Source organism: Bos indicus x Bos taurus, chromosome 21 (genome assembly GCF_003369695.1).
Source record: "Bos indicus x Bos taurus breed Angus x Brahman F1 hybrid chromosome 21, Bos_hybrid_MaternalHap_v2.0, whole genome shotgun sequence".
Lineage (NCBI taxonomy): Eukaryota > Metazoa > Chordata > Mammalia > Artiodactyla > Bovidae > Bos > Bos indicus x Bos taurus.
In genome coordinates this window covers 30,648,368-30,669,263 of record NC_040096.1, presented here as the reverse complement: position 1 = coordinate 30,669,263, position 20,896 = coordinate 30,648,368, and the positions used below count along the sequence as shown (strand labels likewise).

The following is a 20,896-nucleotide window of genomic DNA, read 5'->3' as shown; positions in this document are numbered from 1 at the left end:
GGACCCAGAAGCCCTGAGCCCATTGGCCAGACTTCCTGGGAGAACCAGAGCAGATTTGCATGAAAAAGAACACTGGCTTCATTGAAATTCTTCTCATCTTGAGTGAAAACAAAACCACAAAGAAAAGGAAAGTTTTAATCTTGAGCAATTTCACCGTTGAGGAGTGTTTTGAGTTTCTAAAAATGGAGAGGAAATAGGTCTCTTTGGGCCACTCCAGTCGCCGCCTCCCCCGGCCCCAGGCCCGCCCCCCTGCCCCGTCAAGGCCAACCTCCCAGGCTGAGGGAGACCGCTCTCTCTGGCAGATGCCCGAGGCTGGTGCCACACAGTTCTGGAGCTGGACGCAGCTGTCCCCCCTAGAACCCCAGCATGCCGGACAGCAGAGCAGCCCCGAAGGAGAGCCTGCTGGATGCAAGCCTGGGGACCACCCAAGAAAACGTGGGAACCAGGTAAGTTGGAGGTTGGGTCTCTGTCCACTGAGCCCATGGCCAAGTTCTGGACTTGACTCTGCTGTGTGACCCTGAGTAGGCTGCTTCACTCTCTGAGCCTCAGTCTCTTCATCTAGGAAACGAAAGAAAGGGTCTGGATGATCGCTAAATGGGATAAGCCCTGGAGTGGGACATGCGTACTCCCCTGTGTGGCCCAGAAGGGCTCAGCCGAAGAATGAGGGCATGAGTAGGGGGCTGCAGTTGGTTGGAGGAAGAAGAAGACAATAAGAATGTATCCCTGTCTTCTCAAGGGGGAACTTTGGCATGTGGGGTCAATGTCAGACAAGGACAGGGGAAAGCCAAAGAGTCCGGCTCCAACTTGCTGTGTGACCTTGGTGGGTCCCTGCCCCTCTCTGGGCTGCAGCTTCCCTGTCTGGATATGAATGCAGGAGGTGAAGTTCCCCCAAAGCCCTTCTGCTGTATATGTTCTACTAATCTGGGTTTCCCTGGTGGCTCAGTCGGTAAAGAATCCACTTGCAACGCGGGAGACCTGGGTTCAATCCCTGGGTTGGGAAGATCCCCTGGAGGAGAGCATAGCAACCCGCTCCAGTATTCTTGCCTGGAGAATCCCCATGGAGAGAGGAGCCTGGGGGGCACACCCCAGTGGGGTCACAAAGAGTCGGAAAGGACTGAGCGACTGAGCGCAACTGTGATCCAGAGGAAGCAGATTCAATTTGTCAGTCATCACCAGTGCCCACTCTAGCCTAGGCCCTCCCCATTCAAGGATGGGGGATCCTGAGAAGTTGGAACCCAGTCCTGGCCCCAGGATTCCCCAACAAGAGGGCAGGGAGAAGGCAGACACACAGACCTCCAGATGCCTGTGATCTGTGCCAGGAGGGTACAGGCCCAGAGGAGGTGAGAGGGGCTTCTACCGCGGACTATTTTGTTTGTTTTTTGGGCGGGGTGCTGCGCTGGGTCTTAGTTGCGGCCCACAGGATCTGTGGTTGCAGCCTGCAAACTCTTAGTTGCAGCATGTGGCATCTAGTCCCTGACCAGGGATTGAACTCAGGCCCCCTGCTTTGGGAACGTGCAGTCTTAGCCACTGGACCATCAGGAAAGTCCCGAACATCACACAGGCCTTGGATGGCCAGGAGGGCACTGACATTCAGAGAGGAAGTGCCGTGCGGCTAGAGGGAACAGCGTTGGGATGGTGAGAAGATGCGAAGAAAGATGGGGAACTCAGGGAGGGGCGAGGTCTCGCTGGCTGCAGTGCGCAGTGCAGAAGGGGAGAAGGACAAGGGAGAAATGCCAGGGGCTGAGCCCTCTGGGGAGAGTTGCCGGTGTTTGAGCTACAGAGTGAATGGCCATTGTTCTCATGGGAGTTATGAGGAAGGAAAGATGGAGCAAATGAAAGAAATGTCAATGTGACGGACAGGCAGAGGACCCCCCTGCCCCCCAAGGCTGAGGGTCTGGGCCCTGCCCTGGGTCTCCAGAGAGCCCAGAGTGGGCTCCTGTCCTCACAGAAGCAGAGGCACCTTACCTGCAAGGCCTCCAAGAGCTTGAGGTCCAGCCCCTTCCCTGGACGTGGGCCACACGCAGAGGGTCGATAGGATTCAAGGGGGCTGGCTGGAGCTCCCTCACCCTGGGGAATGGGCTCACAGAGGCGGGGGCCTCTTTTGCAGACTCTATGAAAGGGAGGCAGAGCCGGGAATGGTAGGTATATGAGGGGGCCTATGAGGGAAGAGAGGGCAGAAAACTCAGAAGGTCAGTCCCCCTCCGCTTTCTTGCTTAGCAACTTTGGGTAAGTTGTTTAGCTTCTCTAAGTCTCGTTATCACTCTCTGTTCAAAGGAAGACAAAAGCCTGTTCTCTGTTGACCTTGCAGAAAATCTGTGCAGAGTCTATCAGCTGGTGTGTATGAAATGCTTCCAAAGGCACAAGGGCCACCCCTCACAGGCACAGTGAACCTCCTAGGCCTTGCAGAATAGCTACGAGGAAAGAGCTTTGAACCCTTGTTTAACATGTTCTAAAGTCAGAAGCCATTACCATGGCCGTAATGCTCCTCGTCCCTCCAGACCGGCCCCAGGAGCACAGGGCTCCATCTCAGGCTTGCCCATCTCTCCTGGCCTTGCGGCCCCTGGCAGGCTGCTGCTCCTGGGGCAGGGTGGGTCTGCACTCCTCCAATAGTCTGGGAGAGGCCTTATCTTTCCCCCCCTCCCCTTCCCAGGGTTTCGGAAGGAAGGCCGGAGATCGGGGAGCTGGAGACTGAGAGCAGAGGAGGGTTTGCATGCCAGGCTCCCCCAGATGAGTTTCCTTTTGTATCACACCACTTGCAGGGCTGGAGGGAAGGAGCCTCTGCGGGGCTGGAGCTGGGGCGGGTCTGATGCTGACCTGGCAGCTTGTGCTCTGCGTCCTTCGAGGCCACAGTTGTAGACTGTGCCGTCCATCAGGGGTACCCATTGGATATGTCGAGTCCTGTTAAATTCTTGGTCCAGTAGAGGCACCAGCCTCCCTGAGCTGGAAGAAGCCCAAGTTGGAGGAAGGGCTTTAAAAGAACCAGAGGAGGGGACAGTTCATCCTGGGTTTGAAGGGCCGTGGATGCCCTGGTGGCAGGCAGGGTCATTCTGTGGACAGAAGGTGTGGTTGTGGAAGAGTTAAGGTAGCCATCGGACCAGTTAGATTGGGCCAGATTAACTGCTAGGTCTGGATAGGCCGGTGTGGCCAGACTAGGGGCCACCAGAGTCAGAGGAGGCAAAGAGGAGACTTGGGAGGCATGGATGCAGCAGAAGCAGAAGAGGAGCCTAGTTTGTGGAGGTGGCTCTGGCAGCGGTGAAGACAGGCTGGAGTTGGGTGGGCTGGAGGCAGACGCCAGAGGAAGGGAACCTGCAGAGTTGAGTGTGGCCCAGAGGAGGACAGTGAACCCTGAACTGACCGTACTCCTGGACTCCCAGCTGCCTTTCCCAGCTCTGCCTGCTCTGCACTGGGGGCAGAGAGGAGACCCCTTGGAGTCAGGGGCATGGGGCAGGCACAGGAGGCTGCTGCAAGCCTGGTGAAGAAGGCTGCTCTCACTGCCAAAGCTTCCTGTGGATGATAGGGAGTGAGCTCCCCATCTCTGGGGTATGCAAGTCTGGGAGGAACAAACAATCACAATGCAAATACTATGGAAATTATACAGGCATCCTTAAGAATATGGAATATCCAGGGCCTTCCAGTTTTCCCAACTTCCTTCCCCTCACTTCCCCGTGGTACAAAAAATGGTTATTGTAGTAGAATTACTTTCTCTCTCATATTTTGGATTCTTTGCTGCTTATCGGTTTCTGTGAGTATACATTTGTCTATTGAAGATTGTTTCCTGTTGGGACTTCCCTGGTGATCCAGTGGTTAAGACTCTGTGCTTCCAATGCAGCGTGGGCAGGTTCAATCACTGACTGAGGAACTAAGATGCCACATGCTTCCTGGTACGGCTAAAACTTTTTAAAAAATAAATAAATAACAGCAGTGTAGTCTTCAAACTCAAAAATATATAATATTTATTGTTGAATAAATATTGTCCCAGAGGACATGGGAGTATATTATAAGTGTCACTGGAAGGCAAGGTCAAGAGTCCTAGGATAAAGGGCAGAGCACATCCCAGAAATCAGAGTCCCTAGGGCAAAATAACCCTGTCCCAGACATCTGAATACAGATCTGGATGCCTTCAGGATGCAGGTCAACCCAGGCCAGAGCTAAGTTTTTGCAGGGGCTACAGAGTCATTAACTAGGAACAGCAGAACCCAGGCTGGCCTGGAGTCAGAACACTGAACCAGAAGCTGACTCACTCTGTCCCCAGGCAAGTTCCCTATTGACAGCCTCTCAGGCCAGTGAAGTTTTTCTTTAGGTCATTGAGTCTAACCCAACATTCCCATATTATTAACCTACCCTGACTTGAAGACCTCCAGGGACGAGGAACTTACTCACTTAACTCTTTGTCCCTGCAGAAGACAGGGGCAGTGGCGGGAGAAAGTCCTGTATCACATTGGGTTCCATGTGTGCTCCCTGGGTCCTGGCTCTATAGCCCTCCTCCACAGGCAGCCCTGGTTCCTTGCAAAGGAGCCTGTGAGGAACAATGAAGTCAGGGCTAGGAAGGTACTTTGGAAACTGCCAAGGTTGTGACCATGTGAAGGACATCTAGGACCTAGCATGGACTCTAGCCCCAAGAAGCTGTAGCATAAGCATTTACATCTGCAAAATGTAATGCGTTGTGTTTTTTATTAATGGAAGCAAATTTTTCACTAGATGGCTTTTGACAAAAAGCATATACCCATGTAATCAACAACTCAATAGAAAGATAGAATATTTTCATCACTCCAGAATGTTCTCTGCGCTTCCTTCTAGTCGACTTTCACCCCCACTCATCCTTAAATAACTAGATTTGAAAAGCCACTCTTCGGTCTGCTCTTGAACATCATACTAATGGAACCCACTGTATGTGCTTTTCTATGCCTGGTTCCTTTCACTAATCACAGTGTCTACAAGATTCCTCCACACTGTGAAGTGTTTCAGTGGTAGTGTTGTTTTCTGCTGTTGGCTAGAATGCTGTCATGTGGCTATACCACAATTTGTTTATCCTTTCTCTTGTTGAGAGGATTTGGGTTGTTTCTGGTTTGGAGATTTTATGAATAAAGCTACTGCAAACACTCTTGTATAAGGTTTTTTTTTGTGGACATATATACTGATTTCCTTGGAGAAGTCTCTAGGTTGTTGTATCAAAAGGTCAGTTCAGTTCTGTCGCTCAGTCATGTCCAACTCTTTGCAACCCCATGGACTGCAGCACGCCAGGTTTCCCTGTCCATCACCAACTCCCAAAGCTTGCTTAAACTCAAGTCCATTGCGTCGGTGATGCCATCCAACCATCTCATCCTCTGTCATCCCCTTCTCCTCCTGCCCTCAATCCCTCCCAGCATCAGAGTCTTTTCAAATGAGTCAGTTCTTCGCATCAGGTGGCCAAAGTACTGGAGTTTCGGCTTCAGCATCAGTCCTCCCAATGAATATTCAGGACTGATTTCCTTTAGGAATGACTAGTCAGATCTCCTTGCTGTCCAAGGGACTCTCAGGAGTCTTCTTCAACACCACAGTTCAAAGCATCAATTCTTTGGCGCTCAGCTGTCTTTATAGTCCAGCTTTCACATCCATACATGACTACTGGAAAAACCATAGCTTTGACTAGATGGACCTTTGATGGCAAAGTAACATCTCTGCTTTTTAATATACTGTCTAGGTTGGTCATAGCTTTTCTTCCAAGGAGCAAGCATCTTTTAATTTCTTGGCTGCAGTCACCATCTGCAGTGATTCTGGAGCCCCCCAAAATAAAGTCTGCCACTGTTTCCATTGTTTCTCCATCTATTTGCCATGAAATGATGGGACCGGATGCCATGAACTTAGTTTTCTGAATGTTGGATTTTAAGCCAATTTTTTCACTGTCCTCTTTCACTTTCATCAAGAGGCTCTTTAGTTCTTCACTTTCTGCCATAAGGGTGGTGTCATCTGCGTATCTGAGGTTATTGGTATTTCTCCCAGCAATCTTGATTCCAGCTTGTGCTTCATCTAGCCCAGCATTTCGCATGATATACTCTGCATATAAGTTAAATAAGCAGGGTGACAATACACAATCTTGACGTACTTCTTTACCTATTTGGAACCAGGCTGTTGTTCCATGTCAGTCAAAAGATAGGTATACATATAAGGGGATTAAACGAGTCAATCCTAAAGGAAATCAATCCTGAATATTCATTATAAGAACTGATGCTGAAGCTGAAGCTCCACTACCTTGGTCATCTGATGTGAAAAGCCAAGTCATTGGAAAAGACCCTGATTCTGGGAAAAATTGAAGGCAAAAGGAGAAGGGGGCAGCAGAGGATGAGATGGTTAGATAGCATCACCGACTCAATGGACACTAATTTGAGCAAATTCCAGGAGATAGGGAAGGACAGGGAAGCCTGGCATGCTGCAGTCCTTGGGGTCGCAAAGAGCTGGACATGACTTAGCGACTGAACAACAAATTACATGTATAAGGAAGCCACCAGAGGTTTTCCAAAGTGGTCCTAGCATTCCCACAAGAAGTTTCTGTTGCTCCACATCTTTGTCATCATTATCTATTGTTACTCTTTTTCAATGATAGCTTTTCTGGTGAGTGAATGGTGCTATTTCATTGTAATTTTAATTTCCCTGATAATGATGTTGAGCATATTTTCATGTGCCTGTTGGCCATCTCTGCATCTTCTTTTGTGAAGTATCTATCCAAAACTTTAGCCCATTTTGTAATTGGGCTTTTATTATTAAACCTTTTATTATCGATTTGTAGAGATTTCTCCATAAATTCTTGATATCAGTCCCTCTATGAACACGTAGAACTCTTTCTCTATATGTTCTATGAGAAGCTTTATGGTTTTTGTTTTTATAGTTAGGCCCATGATCCATCTCAAATTAATATTTTCCTTTTTCTCACATATTTATCCAGTTCTTCAAATGCCCTTTGTTGAAAATGATTTTTTTTTCTGTATTAAATTGTTATGGCCCCTTTGTTTAAAAAAAAAAAACGTCAACTGGCTACATGTCTGAGTCTATTTCTGGGTTTACTTCCACTGAACTATTTTTCTCTCTTTATGTCAATACCGCACTGTCAGCATTGCTACAGCTTTATACTAGGTCTTACATCAGATAGTGTTTGTCTTTCAACTTTGTTCCTTTGTTTTATAAACACGATCGTTTTGGCTGTCCTGGGCGTGGCAGAAAGCCTCTAAGATGTGCCTCGGTGACTCTTGCCTTTTGCATTCTTGTGTCATTCCATATCCGTGAATGGGGACCAACCTACTAACTTATTTCTAAGAAGCAGAATATGGCAAAAGTGATGGGATTTCACTTCAGAGATATGGTTATAAAAAGACCATGATTTCATTTTTACTGCTCTCTCTCATTTTCTTACTTACTTTCTCTGAGGGAGAGGCCCACGTGGCAAAGACCTGAGGGAGACCTCTCTGGCCATCAGCCAGCGAGGGATTGAGATCCTCAGCCCAACAACCTGCAAGGAACTGAGTTCTGCCCACAACCCCATGAGTTAAACCTTCAGCTGAGACTGACGGTTTAATGACAACGTCATGAGAGATTTTGAGCCAGAGGCACTCAGCTAAACCTAGATTCTTAACCCATAGAAACTGCAAGATAATAAATGCCTATTTTTAAAAAGTCACTACACTTGGGGATGCTTGTTATAATATAATCGGTTAATAACACAACAGCTCCTTTGGGTTTTTTTGTTTGTTCATTTGCTTGTTTAATATTTATCTTTATCTATTTATTTGGCTGAACTTAGTTGTGGCAGGCAGGATCTTTGGTTGTGTCATTTGAACTCTTAGTTTTGAAACAGAGCAGGACTGCATGGTCCTTGTCCCCCCCCCACCCCCCCATCGTGTCCTCTGCCTTCCTTTTGTCTGTGGGAAACTTTAGTCAAAGAATAAGTTTAATCAGAGAAATGAGAAATACTGAAACAAAGGACAACAGTCTAAGGAGACCAAATAATAATAACGTAGTTATTAAACATAGTTAGGGACCTTCCGTTCTCAAGGGCTGTAGATAATATTCTTAGCCATATCGTGTGAGCTGTCTTAAAGATACCAAAACACCAGGTGGAAAAGTTAACTACATGATGACCAGACTGTACCCAGGACTTGAGCTTCCACAATTCTGAAAACTGACCACAAAAAAAAATGAGAACAAGTGCACCCGAATTGAAGACTAACTGTACCTAAAACAACCAAGATGATGCTAGTCAGACCGCTGATGACCGAATGAAGATGACTGTTAGAGATGACTATGTTGTTTCTGCAGGTAACAGCATCCCCTACTCTGTCTATAAATGCTCTCACCCCATGCTTGTCAGGGGAAGGAGTCAGCCTTTGGAAAGATATCCACCACCTTCCCCTCGCAGTTGCCAGCACCTGAAATAAAGCAAACTTTCCTTTCCACCTGATCTGCCCTGCTAATTGGCTTCCCTTCCCTGCCCCCACTCATTTCCATAATAGTTTCAGCATGTGGGGTCTAGTTCACTGATCAGGAATCAAATCTGGGACCCCTTCATTGGGAGTGCAGAGTCAGCCACTGGGGCACCAGGGAAGGCCACACAATAGCTCCTTTGTATTCTCATGCAGAATTTAGAATTATCTAGTCACGGGACTTCCCTGGTGGTTCAGAGGTGATGAATCTGCCTGCCAATGCAGGAGACTCAGGTTCAATCCTTTGTTCAAGAAGATCCCCTGGAGAAGCAAATGGCAACCTACTCCAGTATTCTTGCCTAGGAAATCCCATGTACAGAGGAGCCTAGCCAGTTACAGTCCATAGGGTCACAAAAAGTCAGACAAGAATTAGCAACTAAACAAGTCAGTCTCAACAAAAAAGACTGTTGGAATTTTGGCTAAGAACAAATTGAATCTATGTTTCAAACTGGGGAGAATTTCCTGATCAATGAACATGGTATGTATTTCCATTTATTTAGATCTTTGATTTCTCTCAGCTATGAACTGTAGTTTTCAGTGTAGATGCCTTACACACTTTTTTCCTAAACCTGTTCTTTAGAATTGCATGGGTTTTGATACTATGTAAATTGTATTTTATAATTAATTTTCTAATCATTTGTTGTTTGTATAGAAATACAATTGATTTTAAAAAAATATTGACCTTGAATCTTGTGATCTTACTTAATTACATTTGTTAGTTCTAGTGCTTTTTTTTTTGGTAGATTCCTTTGGATTTTTTAGGCATACAAATTTGTTATTTAACAGATAGCTTTATTTCTTCTACCTGCTTCCAATCATTTCACTTTTTAATTTGTCTTGCCTTGTTACACTGACTAGGACCTCCAATATAATGCTGAATAGAGACAGTAAGAGCGGGTATCCTTGCCTTGTTTCTAATATATTTAGTATTTCCAGTGATCTTTATTCCCTCTTGTAGATCTGTTGCAGGAAGGGGGACCCCTTCCAGGGCCTGAAACTGGGCTCTTGTCTAACACTAGGAAATGTGTCTGAGGAGACACATGTGCTGACAAAGCAAGAGATTTTACTGGGAAAGGGCACCGGGAGGAGAGTAGCAGGGTAAGGGAACCCAGGAGAGCAGCTCTGTCACATGGCTTGCGGTCTTGGGCTTTATGGTGATGGGATTAGTTTCTGGGTTGTCTTTAGCCAATTATTCTGACTCAAAGTCCTTCCTGGTGGTGCACACCTTGTTCAGCCAAGGTGGATGCCAGAAAAAAGGATTCTGGGACGTGATCAGACATATGGTGTCTCCTCTTGACCTTTCCCGAACTCTTCTGGTTGGTGGAGGCTTATTAGTTCCGTGTTCCTTACCAGGACATCTTGTCCTAAAACAACTCATGCAAATAGTTGCTATGGTGCCTGGCCAGGGTGGGTGGTTTCAATCAGTGTGCTTCCCCTAGCAGATCCATGTTTTCATCTGGGGTAATTCCCACTATAAACCTGAATAAACATTATTCCCTGAATACACTCTTGTAGCATTTCTTGTAGTGAAAATGTTGTGGTTATTTCTTGCTGCTTAACAAGTCACTCAAAACTGTGGTGCCTCAAGCCAACAACAATTCCTTATTATCTCTCATGGTTTCTATGGGTCAGTAATTCAGGTGCAACTTAGTTAAGTGATTCTAGCTCAGGGTCTCTCATGAGGTTACACTCAAGATGTTAGCCAGGGTAACACTCATCTGGATGGAAGATCCTCTTTCAAGCTTATCTATAAGGTTGTTGGCAGACCTCTGTTCTTCATTGGCTGTGTTAGCTTCCTGTTGCCACCGTAACAAATCACCATAAGCTTAGTGGTTTAAAACAGAATAAATTTATTCTTTCATAATTCTAGAGGGCAGAAGTCTGAAATCAGTTTCATGGGGCTAAAATCAAGGTGTCATCAGGGTTGTGCTCCCTTCAGAGGCTGCAGGGGAGAATCTCCTCTTCTTTGCCTCTTTCCTTTTTCCTCTTCTTTCCTCTACCAACATCTACCCTTGGCTTGTGGTTATACCTCTCCAGTCTCTGCTCTCTGCTCACATTGCCTTCTTCTCCTTTGTGTGTGTGTCAAATCTCCCCCTATCTCCCTCTACCTCCCTCTTGTGATACATGGGATTGCAATCCAGTTCAGTTCAGTTCAGTTGCTCAGTCATGTCTGACTCGTTGAGACCCCATGGACTGCAGCACGCTAGGCCTCCCTGTCCATCACCAACTCCCGGAGACTACTCAAACCCATGTCCGTCGTGTCGGTGATGCTATCCAACCATCTCATCCTCTGTTGTCCCCTTCTCCTGCCCCCAATCCCTCCCAGCATCAGGGTCTTTTCCAATGAGTTGGTTCTTCACAGCAGGTGGCCAAAGTATTGGAGTTTCAGCTTCAGCATCAGTCCTTCCAATGAATATTCAGGACTGATTTCCTTTAGGATGGACTGGTTGGATCTCCTTGCTGTCCAAGGGGCTATCAAGAGTCTTCTCCAACACCACAGTTCAAAGCATCAATTCTTTGGCACTCAGCTTTCTTTATACTCCAACTCTCACATCCATACGTGACTACTAGAAAAACCATAGCTTTGACTAGATGGACCTTTGTTGGCAAAACAATGTCTCTGCTTTTTAATATGCTATCTAGGTTGGTTATAGCTTTTCTTCCAAGAGGCAAGCATCTTTTAATTTCATGGTTGCAGTCACCATCTGTAGTAATTTTGGAGCCTAGAAAAATAAAGTCTGTCACTGTTTCCATTGTTTCCCCATCTATTTGCCATGAAGTGATGGGACCAGATGCCATGAACTTAGTTTTCTGAATGTTGAGTTTTAAGCCAACTTTTTCACTCTCCTCTTTTACTTTCAACAAGAGGCTGTTTAGTTCCTCTTTGCTTTCTGTCAAAAGGGTGGTATCATCTGCATATCTGAGGTTATTGATATTTCTCCCAGCAATCTTGATTCTAGCTTGTGCTTCATCCAGCCTGGCATTTCACATAATGTACTCTGCATGGAAGTTAAATAAATGGGGTGGCAATATACAGCCTTGACATGCTCCTTTCCTGATTTGGAACCAGTATATTATTCCATGTCCAGTTCTAATTGTTGCTTCTTGATCTGCATACATTTCTCAGGAGGCAGGTCAAGTGGTCTGGTATTATCATCTCTTTCAGAATTTTCCACAGTTTATTGTGATCCATACAGTCAAAGGCTTTGGCATAGTCAATAAAGCACAAATAGATGCTTTTCTGGGACTCTGGCTTTCTTGATGATCCAACAGATGCTGTCAATTTGAACTCTGGTTCCTTTGACTTTTCTAAAACCAGCTCAAACACCTGGAAGTTCATGGTTCATGTACTGTTTAAGCCTGGCTTGGAGAATTTTGAGCATTACTTTACTAGCGTGTGAGATGAGTGCAATTGTGCGGTAGTTTGAGCATTCTTTGGCATTGCCTTTCTTTGGGATTGGAATGAAAACTGACCTTTTCCAGTTCTGTGGCCCCTGCTGAGTTTTCCAAATTTGCTGGCATATTGGGTACAGCACTTTCACAGCATCATCTTTTCAGATTTGAAATAGCTCAACTGGAATTCCATCACCTCCACTAGTTTTGTTCATAGTGATGCTTCCTAAGGCCCGCTTGACTTCGCATTCCAGAATGTCTGGCTCTAGGTGAGTGATCACACCATCATAATTATCTGGGTCATGAAGATCTTTTTTGTCTAATTCTTCCGTATATTCTTGCCACCTCTTCTTAATATCTTAGGCTTCTGTTAGGTCCATACTGTTTCTGTCCTTCATTGTGCCCATCTTTGCATGAAATGTTCCCTTGGTGTCTCTAATTTTCTTGAAGAGATATCTACTCTTTCCCATTCTGTTGTTTTTCTCTATTTCTTTGCACTGATCACTGAGGAAAACTTTGTTATCTCTCCTTGCTATTTTTTAGAACTCTGCATTCAGATGCATATGTCTTTTCTTTTCTCCTTTGACTTTAGCTTCCTTTTTCTCAGCTATTTGTAAGGCCTCCTCAGACAACCATTTTACCTTTTTGTATTTCTTTTTCTTGGGGATGGTCTTGATCACTGCCCCTTGTATAATGTCACAAACCTCCATTCATAGTTCTTCAGGCACTCTGTCTATCAGATCTAATCCCTTGAATCTACTTGTCACTTCTACTGTATAATTGTATGGGATATGATTTAGGTCATACCTGAATGGTCTAGTGGTTTTCCCTACTTTCTTCAGTTTAAGTCTGAATTTTGCAATAAGGAGTTCATGGGACTGAGTTCAGTGCCCGCCAAGATAATCCATGATCAACTCCTTGTCTCAAGATCCTCAATTTAATCACATCTGCAACACCCCCCTTTTATTGGATGGGGGAGCATATAAGGTAATATTCAGTTTTGAGAGATTAGGAGATGAATATTTAGGTAGGGGGCATTTTCAACTTACCACACTTGCTGTTCACCAAAGACCTTTAGTTTTGCCAGTGGACTTCTCTAGTATAGTCTGCTTGAGTGTTTTCTTGACATGACAGCTGGTGGCTGGGTCTGGGGTTGTCTCCAGTGTTCTTTACTCATATGTCTGATGCCTGAGGTGGTGAGACGCAATAGTCTGGGGTTTGGATCAACCAGGAAGGCTCAGTATCTCCTCTATTTAATTTCACATGGTCTCCTTCATAGTGGCTTCAAGGTAGCCTGACTCCTGACATGGTAGGTCAGGGACACAAAAAGTGTGTATTGTGAGAGAATCAGGTGAAAACCGTATTACCTTTTATGAGCTAGCCTTGGAAATCACATAGTGTCACTTCTGCTACATGGTATTTGTTAGAAGCTGGTCATTAAGGCCATCTCATACTTAAGAAGAGGAGAATAAGATGATTGATGGGAAGAGTGTAAAGAATTTGCAGACATGATTTCAAGTCATCACATAAGCGTGGTGATGAAAAAACTCTCATATGTCATTTAGATATCATTTCACTTTAAAAAATATTGAAATATGGTTGATTGACAATGTTGTGTGAGTTTCAGGTGTACAGAAAAGTGAAAGTGATTCAGTTATACATAAATGTGTGTGTATACATATGAAAATATATATATATACACACATTCTGTTTTTGACTATTTTCCATTATAGGTTATTAAAAGGTATTGAATATAGTCCTCTGTACCAACAATAGGTCCTTGTTTGTCTCATATTTACATTCATTTTTAAAGATATTTGATGTTTTACAGGTAGCTGAGGCTCCATTTATTTTTTTACTATAACAGCTTTATTGAGATACAAATCACATACCATAAATTTTACCCATTTAAAGTATAAAATCCAATGATTTTTAGTATATTTCTAGATTTGTGCAAACATCACCACAGTCTATTTTAAAGTATTTTCATTACCCAAAATGAACCCCTAACCCATTAGCATTTCCATTTTCCCTCAAGCCCCCAGTCCTAGACAACCACTAATCTACTTTTTGTCTATATAGATTTGCTTAGTCTGGATGTTTCACTTAAATGATCTGATATGATATATCATCTATTGTGAATGGCTTCTTTTATTCAGCATGTTTTCATGATTCATATTCATGTTCTATCATGTATCAGTCCTTCATTCTTTTTATGGCCAAATAAATTCCAATGTATTGACATGCCACATTTAGTTTACCCATTTATCAGCTGATGAACATTTGAGTTTTTATTTTCAGGCTATTATGAATAATGCTCCAATAAATATTTACGTATAAGTTTTTGTATGGACATATGTTTTATTTCAGATATAAACCTAAAAGTGGAATTGTTCGATCATATAACTCCATGCATAATCTTTTGAGGAACTAGCAGACTGGTTTTCAAAGCAGCTGCATTACCTACCATCAGAAGTGTACAAGAGTTCCAATTTCTGCACATCCTCACTTGTGGGATCTTAGTTCTCTGACCAGGGACTGAACCCATGCCCTGGGAAGTGATAGCACAGAGTTCTAATCATTGTGCCATGAAGGAATTCCCAGTATCCATCTTTTTTATAAGGCCATTCTAGTGGGTATGAAGTGTTACCTCATTCTGGTTTTGATTTGCATTTTCTGATAGCTGATAATGCTGGACATCACACATTTCTTCTCCATTTGTTTATCTTTGGAAAAATGTATATTCAAATCCTTTGCCCAGTTTCCATTGGGTTATTTTTCTATTTTGTTGAATCATTAGAGTTCTCATATCAGGATAAATGATTTGCTAATTCTCTTACCAGATGAATGATTTGCCAATATTTTCTTCCATTCTGTGGGTTATCTTTTCACTCTCTTGATGATGTCCTTTGAAGCACAAAGAGATTTCATTTTGATGTAGTCCAATTTGTCTATTTTTCTTTTGTTTCTTGTGCTTTTGGTGTCATAGCTAAGAAGGCTTTACCTAATTCAAGTCTATATAGATTTATTCTTATATTTTCTTCTAGCATTTTTACAGTTTAAGCTCTTGCATTTGGGTCTTTGATACATTTCAAATTAATTTTTTGTGTATGGTGTGAGGAAAGTGTCCAACTTTATACTTTTGTACATGGATATTGAGTCACCCCAGTACCACTTGTTGAAAAGACTACTTCCCACATTGAATTGTCATGGCACCCTTGTTTAGAATCAGTTCAGTCGCTCAGTCGTGTCTGACTCTTTGCGACCCCATGGACTGCAGCACGCCAGGGCTCCCTGTCCATCACCAACTCCCGGAGTTTACTCAAACCCATGTCCATTGTGTTGGTGATGCCATCCAACCATCTCATCCTCTGTCGTCCCCTTCTCCTCCCGCCCTCAATCTTTCCCAGCATCAGGGTCTCTTCAAATGGGTCAGCTTTTCATATCAGGTGGCCAAGTATTCGAGTTTCAGCTTCAACATCAGTCCTTCCAATGAATATTCTGGACTGATTTCCTTTATTAAAAAAAAAAATTATTTTATTTTATTTTATTTTTAAACTTTACATAATTAGGAATGACTGGTTGGATCTCCTTGCTGTCCAAGGGACTCTCAAGAGTCTTCTCCAACGCCACAGTTCAAAAGCATGAATTCTTCGTCACTCAGCTTTCTTTATAGTCCAACTCTCACATCCATACATGAGTCCTGGAAAAACTATAGCCTTGACTAGACAGATCTTTGTTGGCAAAGTAATGTCTCTGCTTTTTAATATGCTTTCTAGGTTGGTCATAACTTTCCTTCCAAGGAGTAAGCGTCTTTTAATTTCATGGCTGCAATCACCATTTGCAGTGATTTTGGAGCCCCCCAAAATAAAGTCTGCCACTGTTTCCACTGTTTCCCCATCTATTTGCCATGAAGTAATGGGATCGGATGCCATGACCTTAGTTTTCTGAATGTTGAGTTTTAAGCCAACTATTTCACTCTCCTCTTTCACTTTCATCAAGAGGCTCTTTAGTTCTTCATTTTCTGCCATAAGGGCGGTGTCATCTGCATACCTGAGGTTATTGATATTTCTCCCAGCAATCTTGATTCCAGCTTGTTGAGAATCAATTGACTATAAATACAAAGACTGATTTCTGGATTCTAGATTCTACTGCATTTATCTGTACGTCTGTTTTACGCCAGTACCACTTTATCCTGATTACTGAAGGACACACTGGCCGTGTGTGCTCAGTCGCTTCAGTCGTGTCTGACTCTTTGTGAACCTATGGACTGTAGCCTGCCAGTCTTCTCTGTCCATAGGGTTTTCCTGGCAAGAATCCTGGAGTGGGTTGCCATTCCCTCCCCCAGGGGATCTTCCCCACTCAGGGACTGAAACTGCATCTCCTGCATTGCAAGCAGATTCTTTACTGCTGAGCCACCATGGAAGCAGGACACTGTAGCATTATAGTATGTTTGGAAATCAAGAAGTGTGGATCCTCCAACTTGTTCTTTTTCAAGATTATTTTGTCTATCTGGGTCTTATGAAATCTCATAGTAATTTTATACCAGTTTGTTAATTTCTGTAGAAAAACCAGCTAGGATTTTGATAGGGATTATGTTGACCTGAAGATCCATTTGGGATCTACAATATCAAGTCTCTTGATCTTGAGATGCCTTTGCATTTACTTAGCTTTTTGTCTTCTTCTTTCAGCAACGTTTTGTTCTGTTCAATTAAAAAACCTTTTTCTCTCTGCTCTTTGGATTGAATAATTTCTATTATTCTGTCTTAAGGGGAATGAACTTTCAGGTATACGAACTTTTCAATCTGCTGTCAAACTCATCTGGTAAATTTCTCATTTCAGAGATTGTATTTTTCTTATACTTTCTATTTTTATGTTGTGATTTTCCATCTGTTCATCAGTTCTATCATTTTTTCTTTAAATTACTGAACTATTAGTAACCGTTTTAAAGTCTTTGTATGCTTATTCCAGGGCTTCCCAGGTGGCTCAGTAGTAAAGAATCTGCGTGCCAATGCAAGAGACACAGGAGACTTAGGTTCAATCCCTGGGTTGGGAAGATTCCCTCGGGTAAGAAATGGAAACCCACTCCAGTATTCTTGCCTGAGAAATTCCATGGACAGAGAAGCCTGGTGGGCTACAGTCCAAAGGGTCGCAAAGGGTCAGACAGGACTGAGCAATTGAGCAAGCACTCATGCTTATTTCAACATTTGTGTCATGCCCGAGTATGTTTCTATTGGCTATTTTCTCCTCTTGATTTTGGCCCACATTTCCTGATTTTTCAGATGTCTGATCATTTTTTATTACATGTTGGATACTGTAATGACATGTCAGGAGTATATTTACTTGAAGAATTTAAAATTACCTGCGCATTAAACTTGCGTCTCAACCACAGTGCTCTGCCTTTCTGAGTCAGTTTCTCCTACCAAATCCCATGTTGCTGAAGCGTGTGGAGAGGAATAAGGAGCCTCAGAGAGCCTCACTCAATTTTAAGCAGTGCCCATTATGGTTCGTAACATAAAATCTGGAGCCAGATTGCCTAGATTTGAATCCCAACCATTCTAGTTACAAGCTCTGTAGACTTTAGCAAGTTACTTCATTTCTCTGTGCTTCATTTGCCTCTTAAATGGGGATTATAATTTAGTACCTGCTTTATAAGATTGTTGAGATAAGTAAATGTGTTGACACGTATGACATTATTGGAACAGTGCCTGGCACCTACTAATTGTTCAGTAAGTATTAGTTCTCATTGTTAATAAAGTGAAATGATGTTCTCCTAGGAGATCAGTCTCCCGAGGCTCTGTGTCCACACTGCACAACACCCTTACCTGCCAGGCTCACAGATGTCTCTCGTGTGTGTAGGCCATATATGTGCCTGTCTCCTTCATGCCTATCTTTAGACTATGGGCTCCTCCAGGACAGGGACCAAGTCTGGGAGCCAACATCCATATGCTGCAGGGGCATAACACCCCTGTTGGCAGAAGTCTAAACCCCAACCTTGCCCCCATCCTGACACCATGAAGTTTCTCTGGCTAAGAACTGGTCCAGAACCTGAAAAATGGCAGTGTTCTTCCTTCCTCTCATCTCCTTAGTAGAACATGGAAAACCACCTATCATCAGAGCTGGAATTTAGAGACCATCCCTTCCACCCCTTCATTTTATAGACGGACTAACTGAAGCCATAACAGGAGAAAAAGTGTAACCCAAAGTCAGACTTGTGGGTCTTCAAATAAAAACGGCGAGTGACGGGAGATGGCAAGCTTCTTTGCTGTCTGCCAGAACTGCGTCAACTCCAAGTTTCATGCTGCCTCCCAATTACGATGCAAAACACCAGTTGACAGTTCTCTCTGTCAGTCATCAATACAATAGAAGAAAATGGTTTGAGGATTTAAACCTTGTTTCTACCCCAAATTTTTCAAAATTTTGGAGGAAGGGCGTAATAAACACATCTAATCATGAATGCTCGGGAGTGGGAGTTCCGAGGACCGTGGGACGCCCACCTTCTGCACCTCACTCGCTTTGGCCCCTGCCCCACCCACTCAAATCACCCAGCAGGCCGGAGACTATCAGGTACAGCCTGCCCAAGGTACACACTGAACCTGCCCAAGTTTGCATCCTACTCTGCTAACCAAAAGACCTTTGGCAAATTACATAATCTCCTTGTACCTCAGTTTCCTCATCTGTAAAGTGAGGATAGTGATAGGCACTGTTGAGCTGTTGATAGTGATTGGGCTGTTGAGTGGACTGAATGTGTCAATATATGTATAAGGTGCACAGAACCCTGCCTGGCACACGTCACTAGTGCAAACGTGGTGATTGTTAGCCATTCAGTTCACTTCAGTTCACTTCAGTTGCTCAGTCGTGTCCGACTCTTTGCAACCCCATGAATCGCAGCATGCCAGGCTTCCCTGTCCATCACCAACTCCTGGAGTTCACTCAAACTCATGTCCATCAAGTCAGTGATGCCATCCAGCCATCTCATCCTCAGTCATCCCCTTCTCCTCCTGCCCCCAATCCCTCCCAGAATCAGGGTCTCTTCCAATGAGTCAACTCAGCCATTACTATCATTATTCTTGCCTTGCTCCGCCCAGCTTCTCAGGCCTTGGAGTCCAGAAACACCCAGTCCTGTAGCCTTGTCCTTGCCTGGCACAGCAGAATTCCAGCCCAGACATCCAAATCACCAGTCATAAACAGAAAACTGGAAAGCCCTCTGCCTGTGACTTGCCTGGGGAAATTGAGTCCCAGAGAGGACCAGGGACTTTCCCAAGGTTATCCAACTGAGGTGGAATTTGAACTAGAATCCACATGTCCCAGTGTCCAGGGACCTGTCTAGGGCATGACCAGACTCCTCCTAGGCCATGCAGAGGACCTTGGTGTGACCCTGTAGGCTGTGTGATGGCTTGAGAAGGTTAAGCATTTGGTGCTGCAGATTGGGTTAGAAGTCAGCTGGCTGGTGGGACACCCACATCCACCATGGCAGGAGCCAAGATGAAGCTGAGACAAGCCTTTGGCCTCTCAGCAAGCACTCCTGTTAGGCAAAGATGGAGGAGAAACACTGATCCTCCTTGCACTGGGGATCAGTCACAGTCAAGGGCCCCAGGTGCCTGCCCCGAATATGTTCCTTCTGATGAACCTGGCAAGATATGTCTTGGGCTACCCCTGCCCTGCCCTCACCCTTTCTGAGAGACCGTGTGTTCCCAGAAGATCTCTGCCTTGGACAAGCTCCATCTGTGGGCTGTGGTCCCAGGCCTGGGGGCGGTCCGCAGCCTGAGTCTGTGGCACTTGGACACTCTCCTGTCCACACCAGCTTCCTCTGCTCCACCACTGCCTGGGGCACTTGTCCTCTGCCTCATGTTAAGTAAACCTTCACCCCTATCCATCTTTCCTCCTTCAATTTCCTTGTACCCTTTCCCCAGCCTGGTCTGGTGACCCCACAGTGACCTTGAAAGCATCTTTACTTATTAACTGTCAATTCCATCATCTCTAAGACTTTGAGGCAGGGACCAGGCTCTGCCTTTGAGACAAGGGCTTGCCTCCACCCCAAAGGCCCCGAGCAATGTCTGCAGAGGAGGTACTCAGTAATCATAGTAGGAAGGAGGAGCCTCCTGGAGCTGGCAGTCATGGGGCAGGCAGAGGTCATTTCCAACTCTGAGAATATGGGCTTAAGATTTCTATTTCATAGTAGACAGTTCGGTTTTAAAAAGTAACACCCAGCCTCTAAACGTTAAGCGCTCTGGGATGGACACAGCTAGCATGGCTCCAGCAAGAAGCATGAGAGCTGGGGGTCCTTCCCAAAGGGCTTCCTGGAGGAGGAGGGGTCTGAAGAACAGTGGGAAATGTGTGCCAGGGAAGGCAAGCTTGCAGTTTTTGAGAGGGGATAGAAAGGGAAGATGACACATCTCCCAAGTCCTCCTGCCTAGAATAAGCCCATTTGCCCAGCCTCCTATCAGTTTGGAAACTCTACATTTAGAGGAGTTGTCGAGCTGCCTGGGAGGAGCTGAGGGATCTGGGCATGCATTCCTGCTAGCCCCCCAAAGTGAGGACATTTCTCCCACCATCCCCACCAACTTCGACCCCCAGTGCCAACTCCAACATCAATGCTCTATCCTCGCCAGGAGAGTGGGAGGAAGAGGAAAAAAGTGGGGCAACCCACACTCTCTTTAGGACAGAGGAAGGATCTGCATTTCTATCTGGGGTTCACTGGGGTTGGAGTGTATGGATTTCCAAAGCACCCTGGGTGCCCTGAAACTGCAAGAGCATTTGGGCACATTGATAGGGGTGAGCGGAGGGCTTCCAGCAGGTTCTCAAAGGGGCTCCTGACCCATGAGAGGCTCAGGGGCAGCACCCCAGGCCTGAATTGTCAGGTGCCCCAAAGTGGTAGTGGGCGAGGATCACTGCTAAGAAAAAAGCTGTTAAGAAATTGGAATTGAAAGGGGAGAATTCTCTTGAAGTTGGTGTGCTGGTAGTGACACACCAGCTTAGTGTAGCAATCTGGGAGTCATATGCCATGAATGGGTGGAGAGCCTTGGAATAACCCTTGCCCCATCCTGCTGCTG

The 20,896-nt window shown here is 44.8% G+C and overlaps 1 protein-coding gene across 3 annotated transcripts in view; it reads left to right on the top strand.

The window, feature by feature from the left end:
• The first annotated feature begins 262 nt into the window (after window positions 1-262).
• ACSBG1 (acyl-CoA synthetase bubblegum family member 1) overlaps window positions 263-20,896 on the top strand; it is a 59,289-nt gene continuing 38,655 nt past the window's right edge. Inside the window, exon 1 of one of the 3 annotated variants that reach the window (XM_027520730.1) lies at window positions 263-446. In XM_027520730.1, coding sequence (XP_027376531.1) covers window positions 367-446 — 80 coding nt within the window. In that variant the 5' untranslated portion in view covers window positions 263-366. The remainder of the gene's footprint in view (window positions 447-20,896) is intronic. The other 2 variants (XM_027520731.1, XM_027520732.1) reach the window with 2 other exon arrangements.